The sequence below is a fragment of the Oreochromis niloticus genome, linkage group LG12 (genome assembly GCF_001858045.2).
Source record: "Oreochromis niloticus isolate F11D_XX linkage group LG12, O_niloticus_UMD_NMBU, whole genome shotgun sequence".
Lineage (NCBI taxonomy): Eukaryota > Metazoa > Chordata > Actinopteri > Cichliformes > Cichlidae > Oreochromis > Oreochromis niloticus.
The window spans coordinates 33,608,694-33,621,415 of record NC_031977.2 but is presented as its reverse complement, the minus strand read 5'-3'; the positions used below and the strand labels follow the sequence as shown (position 1 = coordinate 33,621,415).

Genomic DNA, 12,722 nt, shown 5'->3' with positions numbered 1-12,722 from the left:
GCGCACATGAATTTGGCTACTACAGGAATCAATATGCGCGCTCCTTCCTGGAACAAATTAGATATCCAAGCTGCAATAAAAGAGCGAGAGGCATCCTATCACTCTTATTCACTCCCCGTATTAATGACATAAGTTTGACAGCAGGCCTGCTTAATACGCCTCTGAGTCTGCGTTTGTTTTTGGACCGTTGATGTGAAGATTTCTGGGTAGCTTGTGATTGGCAAGATGAACTAATTTTGATTTATTTATTTATTTATTTGTCATGTGTTTTTGCATGTTGTTGGATGAACAGGCGCATCTGTGGGTGGTAAACTCAATCATAAACATATTGGATGTCGTCTCATCTCTTCTACCAATTAAGCTGCCATAGTTGACGAGGAAGAACAAGAGGGATTAGGGGTAGGCGGCAGGGAGACGGTGGGCGATGATCGGATGTCAGACTGACAGTTTCTGCTGACAACCGTGTGACTTTAAAAGTCCTTGCTCTGACACTGAGATGGTCCCATAGGGTAAATGTTTTAGCACACGCAGACACACACACACACACACACACACACACACACACACACACACACACACACACGCACACACACACACACAATCACACACACGCAGTAGTGTTGGCTCAGGTAGAGCTACCTGCCAGTGCTGTCATGCAGTGTGTACACAAGACCCGGATGCAGCTGACAGCCCTCTGAAAGAATCCAAAGAGGAGTAATTATAAACACACACATAGTCCAGTGTAAATATACTAAAAAAACAAGACAGGTAGTGCATACACACACGGGCATGCACGCACACACCTGGTGCTGCTAGCCAGTTGATGACAGGCCTTTTGTCTTTCATTCGAACCCCCTGCCAGCAGCACGAACCCCTCTCAGCTGCCAGAGCTGATAGCATTGCTCAGCTATTTGTCTTCTTGGTGCCAAAGCAGACATCAAAGGCTGCACAAAATGCCTGTTTCAGGGCAGCTGCTGTGTTGGGTGATCAGTGTGGGGGCATGTAAGTGAAGGCTAAATAAACTAGGAAGTGCATATATATAGAAAAGCAGGGTAATCTGCATATGGAGCTAAATTTAACAATGTAAAGTTGCATTAGGCAGCACTTTTGGTCAAATCAAATGAGGCTGCTCACCAGCAGAGGCCCAAAAAAGTTTTATTAGAAGTATTCAAGACCTAAAAGAGTGAAATAAAATGTTCAGTGCATTTTTTTTAAAGGAAAGTTTTATTTGTCTTTATTCTAAAAATTATCAAGTTTTCCCATAACTTCTGATCAGTTCCAAAATTTTCCTTTGCTGAATTTAGTGCCATTTATTTTGCCATAACTTTTAGGCCTTTATTTAAAATGTACTTTTTAAGTTCTGCCCTACTGTATGCAGTAAAAAAAATCTATAAATAAAACAAATAAGCAGTGAATCCAACAAGACTTCCAACTGTTTGTTCTGGATGTTATTTAAGTCCTGGGCTTACACCCCATCACACGTTCTAATGTGGTGAGGCTTTGTGGGAAACAGGAGTAAATTAAATTCTACCCAGTTTTATTTTATATAAAAAAAACACCAGTTCATTGCAGCAGTCACCTCAGGGTGCTTTATACTGGAAGGTAAAAACCCAATAATATTGAAGAGAGAACCCCAACAACCATGACAGTCCCCTGTGAGCAGCACTTGATGGGAAAGAACAGAAACTGGCAGAACCGGGCTCAGGAGAGGGGCGTCCATGTTCCATGACCAGAGAACAGTGGAAAGAGGGGAAGTGGAGAAGAAATAATCATGCATCATCATCATGGCGATCACCCAGTAGCCTGGGCCTATCACAGCGTAACTAAACTTGTGTCTACACAGGAAGCCGCTAGCAGTGATGTGGCGACCAGAGGCTAGCAATTCAGTGACTGCAGGTGAAATTACTGCTGTCTCTGTGAAATAGGCAATGTGAAATCCTCAGTTAAACACTGCTAAACTGTAATGCGAGCAATGGAAGTGACCATTCATCAGAATCTAGGGTACGGTTAATTGACAGATGACAGGATAGTATATAATTAGAGGGTTGCTAAGCAACATGAGCCTGGAATTTCCACCAGTAACCAGCCTCAGTGACAAACTGCAGTGAGCGATAATAAGTTAAAATGTAACTTCCTGTCCTATGAGCAGCTCTCACGGATGTGTTTTCTGTGCAGGATCATCTGGTGATCCTTTTCTGTTCATCAGCAGTTTCTTACTTGTAGTTCTCATTAATTAGTCATTCATTTAGAAGCCGAGATACCGTGTCAGCTTTAAAAAGTTCACCTATAATTTATGCAGTTTAAAATCTTCTGATATGTTTTACAATGATCCGTGTGGAAGGTTTGTTTTGATCTCAGCAGTCCAAATTAAACACTGGAGCATGTTACAGATTTCCATCTTGGTTGGCGTGTGTCCGCCTTGGAGGAGGCTCTCTGGGCTGGCACTGACTCTGGTGTTAATGCGTAACTTCTGATTGGGGAATCTGGCTGCTGGCCTTATCTGAGTGTTACATTACTTCTGGCTGACGGAGCTGACTAAAAGCTCCTGAGAATCAGATTTCAGTCATGCCAGCAGGGAAGGACCAAGGTACAGTAAAGTGGCAGTAAAATAACAGGAACAGTGGTGGAAATTGATTTCAGTTCAGACACAGTTACATGGGCTGTTTCTTTTTTACTGTATAACTTTACAATAAGAGGAGCAGAGCTGAGCCTGTGTCTTAGCGTACCCTGACTCTTGCCTCTTGGTCAGCATGCTTCAGTTCTACGTGACCCCGAGAAGGGTCACTTAAGAAACAGGACTCAGTTTTAAGTTGCATTAATGCATTGGCATAAATAAGTAGCTGTATATAAACAACCTCAACCTACTTTTTACTGTACTGTATATGTACACTCCAGATGGTTTAGTACTTCAAATTACTACCTGCGTCATTTGGAGAGACTTGTAAAGTTTTCTGGTTTATGTCTTTTCTTTTAGTTTAAAATTATCAGTAAAACTTTGTCAGTGATCTGCCTTCAGGACTCTTTTGCTTACATATCCTGTACAGTACTGTGATGTTGCAGTTCTGTACATAGTGTATAATTTTTTTTAAAAAGTTGAATTGACTTGAAGGTTAAGAAGCATACAACACCAGATGCCAACTAAATTCATCAACCAAGCTGAGGTAACGTCTCACTGTAACGTAGCTACTGTACGAATTTAGCAAAAACTGCTTTGCGATGTTACCAGAGACGCTGAAAACTGTAAGCTGGCCAATTTACAAGATTAGTCCCAGAAGTTTATAGAAGTACAAGCTCCCAGCTTGTAATAAAGTTTTTCTTGAGATTTTGTTAGTTTGACAATAGCAAAATATCAAAAGTTGGTCCATCTCCTTTCAATTCAACTCCCAAAACCCATTTCTAGGAGTGCCAGCAAAAGTACAGGGACACCGAAAAGAACAAAAGTGCCGTCCATTCATCTTTTCATTTTTCTGTTGTGGCTGTGCTGTAGTGAGAAGGCACAGCTGGGGATTGAGCCTTCTCCTCTCTTTCTCCTTTATACTTCTTTTTTTCATGGTGACCATGTCGCTGCTCTTTGTGTCCTCTTCAGAGTGTCATCCCTCCTGTTGGCAGTGTGCTGGGCCATCTGCAGACAACTGTACGTCCTGTCCCTCCCCGTCCAGCCTGTACGAGGGCCGCTGTGTCCCCACATGCCCACAAGGCTTCTTTATTCAGGACAACCAATGCCAAGGTGAGAGCACATACACACACATATCTGCTTTGCTACTCTTGAGTCACACTCAGTTCTAAATTCTAACCTTAACAGTAAAACAAATACCCGTGGTTCAGGGGGTTGGAAGCTCATTTTGTAACCAGAAGGTTGCCGGTTCGATCCCTAGCTCTGTCTGTCTTGGTCGTTGTGTCCTTGGGCAAGACACTTCACCTACCGCCTACTGGTGATGGCGCGATATGGCAGCCTCGCTTCTGTCAGTCTGCCCCAGGGCAGCTGTGGCTACAGCTGTAGCTTGCCTCCACCAGTGTGTGAATGTGAGAGTGAATGAATTGTGGAATTGTAAAGCGCTTTGAGGGTCTCAAAAAGCGCTATATAAATGCAATCCATTATTATTATTAAAAAAAACTCTTTACTTTGCAAAAATGGTCTCGAGGTTAACTGCTCCTCAAAAAAGGAAGTGAAACAATGGCTGTCTTTGTTCTAGGCCTTTATTCTTGATTCGCTCACCTGTTTCATGATTTCCTTCTTTTGCCAGTGTTTAAAACCCGAGTGTGTAGAGAAATTGAGACTAAGAATAATACCAACAGAAGTGCCCAACCAATCATTTCCACCAAAAGAAAAAAGATGGGTGTTGGTTCTCAGTACCACATCATCACAAGGCTAATAGGACCCAAAATGAATAACTGAACCAATAAACTCACCAGGAAAGAATTTTACTGAGGTCAGAGGTGAGGGACATTTACCCATAGGGTCGTTTAGCCTTGACCAACAGTATTTTTACAACCACGCCACAGGTAAAGGTAAACCACAGGATCAAAGATTTGTACAGCTAATAAGTTGTAATGGTTTTGTCTGTAAAGCCGAACTGGCAAGACTTACAGACATGTGTAAGAATAAAATAACAAATTAATGGTTGTTAACTTACATACACAGATTTATTTGATATTGTTAAATATCCTGGGCTTACAGCAGCTGTGAAATGTATGCGTGTGCTACAGGTAACTGTGATCTGGATGCATGTAGCTGTCTTGCAGAACGATAATCAGAATTTATTACTATGTTTGTCCAAACTTCTTATCTGACCCATTAAATAACTCGTTTCTCAGTGTGGCCCTTAGTGAACACATGTTAACCTTAGCAGGGCTCTTCTCCCCATCTACCCCCCTCCCCTCTATGACTCGCCTGCTTAATGAAAATCCATTTGCTCTAATCTCCTACTCATTACCTCAGCTCGGTGTATTGTCTCTGACCTCATTCGAAACAAGATGACCCTTTTTATCTTCCATTTACAAGCTTTACTCTTTGGTCTTTTTTAAATGTGCTAAATTTTATTGTTTATCTTGAGAAAAACCAACAAGAAAAAAAACTCACTGGACCTCACTGGATCACATATTTAAACCTGGCTTCAGTAATTGATCGATGAAGATGGCTACCAAGACAGTTAAGAAGAGCAATGCACTCACATCGTCTTGGATTACACAATAAATGGGCTCTGCTTGCTGACTTGGCCTTATCTCCTTCAGTACTGACTGGCTCATTAGAAAGTACCCAGAAGAAGAATTGTGTTTCAGTGTAGATGAGAATAAACGTTTGCTACAAGTGGCGTTGGTGACTTTTAATGTGAGGCAATAAGAACGCTGTGCGTTGCTTAAATGCACCAAATCACAACGTGTAATGTGAAAGTTGTGGCTCATAACGACAAAGCCAGAAAGCATTAGCATCAACTCTGCAGTGCTTTATTCCATCAGCTCTGTCTCCATCTCCTGAAGCCAGCTGTTTGTTAAAAGCCAAGAAGAAATTAAGCTCTGACAAACCTGCTGTACACCATCCACCCTGCACCAAGCATGAGGCAAAATTAAAGAGGGGCTGATGAACAAGCTACAAACTGTATATCAAAGATGCACACACCTTTACCTCGTGGCCGGTCTGACTGAGTGAAAAAACAGAGGATATTGCCTGCCGAGCCGAGCCTGGCAGCGACCTCTCAGTCACAAAGTAGTTATGTCCCTGCTCTGCATGGCATCATAACATAAGAAATGAACACCATGCAGTATGCAGGAAGACTCCAAACCACAGACTTCATTGTTTTTAGTGACCACTGGGTGTTCCTGGAGTGTGTGTACCACACAGGGCGCCCTATTGTTTCCAAAGGCACCAACAGCACAAACCGGTCCAAGCGGTCCAGTTGACCTGTGGTGTTGTAAGTTTCCATGCGCATATGTAGTATGTCATCACCTGTCTTTGTCCCCCTCTCTCTCAGCGTGCCATCCCTCCTGCCAGACCTGCTCCGGTCCCTCCCAGGCCGACTGCACCGCCTGCCCCCGCTGGTGTCCCTGCAGAGTGGCCACTGCAGGGCAAACTGCCAAGAGGGGCATTTCCTTAATGCTATCTCTGGAGAGTGCCTCAGTAAGTCAGACTGTGTGTAAATGTGTGTGAGAGAGAATACGGATGGTTTAATGCTCATTTATATGCCGTTTGCACAAAGCTTTCATCAAACACGCTGCCATGAGTGTTGTTTTTTCACTCCGAGTGGCCCCCGTGGGAGTAGAACTACCAACCTTGGCAGGGAGAGTCCCTTACTCTGCCCGCTTAGCTTTGCATAATCACACACAGAGACATACCAATTCCTGCGTGTCTGAAGCTCCAGTAACCTGCATTATTCATCAGAAATGCCAGTCGTCTTTGTAAAATAGATGGTCTTAGAGCTTGTTTCACTTTCTACTTCAGGGTTTTTCCTGGCTTAGATTAAGCCTTCAGCAGGGTGACTACACTCGTGAGTACATACAGTCAGGGCGATAGGTCTGTGTTGCATTACTGAGCAGAAATCTTGCTTTTTAATGTTAGTTACAACTATTTAGTTGAACAAAAATGTCCATTATTCTTGAGTAAATGAAATCTCATTTAACCATACTGAGTTTTTGGGTAAAAACTCCTCAATGAAGTGTGAACCTTGTACTGTATTTCACTCTGCAGGCTCTTTATTTTTGCAGGCTTCTAGACAATTTATCTTCAGTATCCACAGGAACAGTTGGACATGAAGCAGGTTTTATCCTTTTTTTCCAGAGCACTTATTTCAGATCTAAACACCCTATTGAAATTCTGACATCAGTTGTTATCATTTCTATACATATCACCTGTAAACAGTATCCTCTATCGACTCTCTACCAGGCAGAGCAGGCAGTTAAAGTGTAAAGCATAAAGTGGATGGAGGCATGGTGGAGGTTTCACTCACATGACATCCACTTAAGGATCCAATAATTAGATTGCATCAATCCGATCAAGTCACAAAAGTTACATTAGGTGAAAATGGGACGATCTTGTTGTTGTCAGCTCAGTTAATATTATCCTAATTGTGTGTGTGAGGACACCCACTCACTGAGTAGTGCTGGTCCAAGAGTTAGTTTTCAAGTTAAAATGGCCAAATTTACCATTTGAGATTTTCAGATCTGTTATCACTGGTTACAAAGGAAAAACCTACAGACCCTGTTACTTTGAGCCTGCAGTCCATAGAGAGAGACTGACTGCAGCTAATAACGTCTGTTAAGCGTGCTGAAAGCTCTGATGTTCAAAGAGAGCTTTAGTCTAAATAAAAAGACACTTATAATAGACTTTCCCTTATTTCCAGTTCTCTGAAATTCACGAATAAGAGTTAAATGATGGAGAGCTTGGCATTAGGTGTTAAATTCACCAAACTTATAGACAAATAAAAATACCAGTTTCTCCGAGCCGTGCATCACAACTGATTTTTGTTGCTGATTAACTCCCCAAACCTACTGACAGACTGAAACTTAAAAATCAGCAGGATTAATTACTATAATGTGAATTATAGCAGCTGCTCTAGTTAGCCAATAAAAGGCTTTTATATGGTAGCTTGTTTTCACTGAGCTGAGGGTTATCATGCATATAATATATTTTTGCATACTCTTTCACCCCCATTTATCAAAAGAAACTGTGACAAATGGAACTAATAATCTTTTCCTGCACATATGGAGGAAACGGCTGTAGTTTAGGTTTAATGCTTGCCTTTCACAATGTTAACTCTTGACTTCAAAGCATAATGCTTGACAATAAAATGTTTTTTTTTTAAATGTTCAGTGAACAAAGTTCAGTATAAAATGTAATAGTGACTGGTCCTTACAAGCAGGTGTATGTGAGCAATTCTTTGTGAATCCACTATTGTCATTCCTGATGCATCATGGCACTGAGGCCAAAGCACTGTGAGGTGTAATTGGCTTTGACAAACAGCAAAATCTGACAGGAATGAAAACAAGCTGAGTATTTAGAGACACACCAAGGTGTAAAAAATACATCAAAATAATAAAAAATGGTGGCCATAACCTAAATTTGCAGAATAAAGTGTGTTAAAATAGGAATTTTAAAGTAGAGAAAAACACTTTCTTAACTAGATCCTTCCCTTCCTACAAGTTACTGGATAAAAGTTTTTTTTTTTACCATTAGTGTTTGAAAAAAAAACTTTTAATGAGTTTGTGGCTCCTGGTTTCAGAGAAAAATCCATCCATGGAGATAAAGGTGAATTTTCATGAGATCTTTGCTAATAAACTCCAGCTTACACTTCACTTCTTCATTGTCCAATAATACGCTGCTTGTCTTTGGCAGGCAAGTTGACAGAAGATAAATAGAAAATGTAAGATTAGTTTGTGTGTGTGTGTCCTCTGACGTTGTCCTCCTTCTTCCTGGTTAATGAAATGAGTTTTTACCTATCTGGGCTGCAGGCTATAGATTATAAACAGGCATATTTACAAGATGAGAAGTCAGCATGGAGGAGATAGTGGAGGGGTAAACAAAATCTGAGGGGGAAAAAAAATCGACTTTTAATTACAGTTTTTGATGACACGCACTGTTTGGAGATGTAAAACTGCAACCAGATTTAGCTCCACTCGTACGTGCACGTGTGCAGACATGCACGGCTGGCTCATGTCCACACGCACACGCACATGCACGCAAACACACAAGAAAATAAACACGGTGAAACAGAGACACACACAACCTAATCTCAAATGGGTCAAGCTCAGCCAAACTCCAGTTAATAAAAGATGCCTTTTGGCACTTCTGGGCCACAGAAATACCGGGGTCATCATTTCTGCATAGTCAGGACACACACAAAAACATGCACACACACACGTATATACACAAAACCTGCCCCTATGAGCTCTAATTCTTATACTCACAGCTTCCAAAAAACATTCTTACATTATTTTTCTCTTCACACACATTTTATTTCTTCTCTTTCTCACACGCACACACGGAGCCTCAGATTACCTCCGTCCAGCCTGCGGTACCATCACTGTTACACAACTCCTCTGGGCAATTGAGGCTTTTCCTCTCAGTCGTGAGTTCACATGAGAGCAGCCATCAGAAGGAGATGCCTCCTCCTGTCCGTCTCTCTCTATCACACTCTCTCTGTTTCTCCTGGTCTGCGTTGGATCTTGAGGGACTCTCCTTTCATCAGTATTCAAAAGCACAGAGAGTCCAATCCCATACATATGCAGCTGTTCCTTCTAGATTTGCCAGATTTTGCAAGTTATTTGTGATGTTTTTGCAGAAATGTTTGCATCTGCTGGAGATACAGACCAAAAGGTTGTACCTGTAAAAATGACGTTAGTGTTTCTCCCATTTTAACTCCTTTAAATTGACCAGTATTCAGTTACTTGTTACTCACCTCTTTCTTTCAGTTACTTGTAACAGTTACTGCTCTAAAATTTCCATGTGTGCGACTCAGACTCTGGTAACAGTGACTCAGCCAAGACGGGTACTAAAAATATGCCAGTGGCCTCAGGTGAATGATGGGAGATAGTGATGAGTCAGGTGTGTGTAGAGATTAAGAGCATGTGGGTTTGGTGAACTTTACACTGATTTTCTGAAAGTGACCTAAATCTGCAGTACAGCTGCACACTGTAAGAAGTGTTACTTTTAAACACTAAAGTACTGACAGCTATCTTTGCCAGCATGAAACTACTGGGTAACCTAAGCTTTACAGTGTGTAAATGTAGGAAATTCAATGCATATTTACTATTTTTCCCCTTTGTTTATGCCAAAGTCAGACCAGGCAGTGTTTTTCCAGTGTCCTGCTCTCCAGTTTTGCTGAGCCTGTGTTAATTGTAGCCTCTTGTAGCAGTTTAAAAAAAAATCTTTGCTCCATATGATGTCACAGGGAGAGGACATCCTAATATGGTCCTCTCAGGAACACGGGTCCACACTTAGCTCCAGGCACCTGCTGTTTGCAAGGAGCAGCCAATCAGAAGAAATTTGATGTAAACCTACAAAATTATGTTTAACTTGACCTGTGAACCATGGAAGAAGGCAAATACAGTCTAAGAATTAAATATACAAAGTTGCAAATAAGCCATGCTGTTGGTATGAAGATTAATGAACTCTGCAACAATCTGGAGCTCCATAGACTTTTACTTCAGTCTCTGTTTTATCATAAAAATAATAAACAGATGGAGTCGGTCATTTTCAGATCCTTGCAAAGGGCTTGTTGTAGCTCCTCTCTATGAGAGTTCCCAACCATGATTCCCAACCAAAGTGAACCACTTTCACTCTGGCCAGCCTGATACCTCTTGCTGTCTGCTCTCTCGCTCTCTTTTTTTAAAAGCTTGACTTTTAAACTAAAGTAAAGACAATCAGCTTCTGAGCCAGTGATGAGGAAAGATCTGAGTTTCAAATAAAAGCGTGTTTGTGAAACGCTTTCACTCAAAGCTTACAGCTGTGAGAGTTTTTTTGCGTCATGATTGTGCTGGAGCCGAACATGTGAGGTCTAAAATAGGTCTGCACACATGAATGCATCACCATAGAAACACAGCATGCCAACACTGAAATGAAAGACATGGGATCATGTTCTTTTTTTCTTTTCTTTTCTGCGTGGTCAACTGAGAATAAAATCCCTCCATGGAAACACATTTAAGAAACGTTGGTGCCTACAGCGACAGATGCTGCGAATGTCTCTTTTCAAGCATCTGTCAAGTGCTGAAGGCCAGCAGGAATACGAAGGGTTTAAAATGGGTTACTGCTGATTGTGTTGCTCAGTTTAGTTGAAGTATAACTTTTTTCCTCAGCTTTGAATGCACAACCGGTTTGTTTTTTATTATCAGTCGACATTTGGCACTTTCTCATTTCACGTATAGGTTACTTTTTTGGAGAAAATATACAGGACTAAGGCAGAACTGTTGAATTTTATGTGTACTTTATTTGTAGCAGTGCAAACAGTTGAGGTGTGATTGTAGGAAGCAACATGTGAACTTAGAGAGTTCTTTTTGAATATCTACATTATAAAACATTAAATAGGTGACCTGCAGAAATCTTACATCATAATTACCCCCTGAGAGAATCATAGTTATTTTGCGGGTTAAATAAAAGCATTTGCTTGTAATTAAATTGCTAAATGTGGAAATCAATTGACACGAAATTGTGAAAAGGGTTATTATTTTATTGTGTTATGTTTTTTTTATTTTACGTTTTGCTCCAGGGAAGTACTCACAGATAATTACAGCTCAGGCGAATTGAATGCACTGCTTTTCATGCATAAATACTATAATTATTGTGAGTGTCATTACAAAATGACGCTGAATTGTTTCATGATTCAGTGTTTTAGTGTTTTAGTCATGTGTTTTGTTTTGTTTTTTATGTCAGTCAATCAATCGGTTAAGCTTTATGTCTTTAGCATTTTTCAGACAAATCAAATGGAATTAAAAATGCTTTTCAAGCATCGGACAAAAGTAAAATTGATCGGAGACTATGCACACCAAAAAACTGTTCAACAATAAAAAAAATAGGTAGTTAAAATAATAAAACCGAACGATATATTGATTATATTAAAACAGGAAAACTGAACAAAAGAATGATTAAAAAACCAAGTATAGAAATGATGAAATTATATTAATTTAATTTAGATCTAAAAATATCCAGATTTGCATCTCCTCTCACTTCCTTTCAAATGATGTTCAGTGGCTCTCAGCAGCATCACCAAATGTTTTTCTTCTGCTTTGTGAAGCAGCTACAACAGGAACACTGGAGCATCTGAAGGGACTTCCCAGCTCATGAAACCATACCATAGTTTAGGTAGTCCATCCATCTTGTGGTGAAAGTGGAGATGAACCTGCAAATAAACAGTTTTGCCTTCACTCTTTTTATTTTTACCACAACATGTCAGCACAGCATCAGCATCACTGTCGACACTACACCAATCCATCTGTCAACACAACACGTTCTCACTCCCAAAGCGTAACATTTTACGCTAAGTGACAATTCGTCAGTATATTACGCTTCCAGGCACCCAACACGTCCCTATATTACGAGATCGGAAAAATGAGGAAACATGAGAAACATGAGTTTTACTTAAATCACTTTGGAAAATACTATCTAACATCATTAAAGTGCTGGTTAAGGTTAGGGATAAGGTTATGGTTAAGGTTAGGGCTGGAATACATGACTGGAACGTGTATTAACACGGGAGCGTCATTCTACTACATTACTACATTCATCCATAATCCAGCGCGTAGCATAAGAATGCAGAAGGTCACCTTTGGCATTCCTCAGGAACGCCTCGGGAGTTGACAAATCGTCACTATATTACGCCTCGGGAGTGACAACGGGCTGGTCAGTCCTGTTCCACCCTACACTTACGAGATAATTCTCACCCCAGCCACATCGGGTATAGAGATATTGAGACCAAGTACAAAAGTGATTATATCCACAAAATTGGTGACAGGGGGCGGCCCTGGTAGAGTCCAACACCCACTGGAAACAAATGTGCCTTTCCAGCAATGCAAACAAACCTTTTTACTGTGATTATACATGGACCCCGTAACATAATAGCTCATAACAATAGACCCAATATAGGAATGTCACTAATGTCCAAGTTCATAAAACATACATAGACTGGTTGGGCAAACTTGCATGCAGCCTCAGCCATAACTCAGTAAAGAGGCGTTCCAAGTGTGTTTCAGGACCAGGAGGAACACTGAAATGTTCCTCCTGGAAACTAATATGAGAA

At 40.8% G+C, this 12,722-nt stretch overlaps 1 protein-coding gene across 1 annotated transcript in view; it reads left to right on the top strand.

Annotated features, from left to right (window-relative positions):
- Window positions 1-12,722, top strand: part of fras1 (Fraser extracellular matrix complex subunit 1) — a 311,100-nt gene that overhangs the window by 159,989 nt on the left and 138,389 nt on the right. The window contains 3 exon segments of the mRNA XM_019365971.2: window positions 3,587-3,727; window positions 5,970-6,032; window positions 6,035-6,115. Of these exon segments, the coding sequence (XP_019221516.1) occupies window positions 3,587-3,727; window positions 5,970-6,032; window positions 6,035-6,115 (285 nt within the window).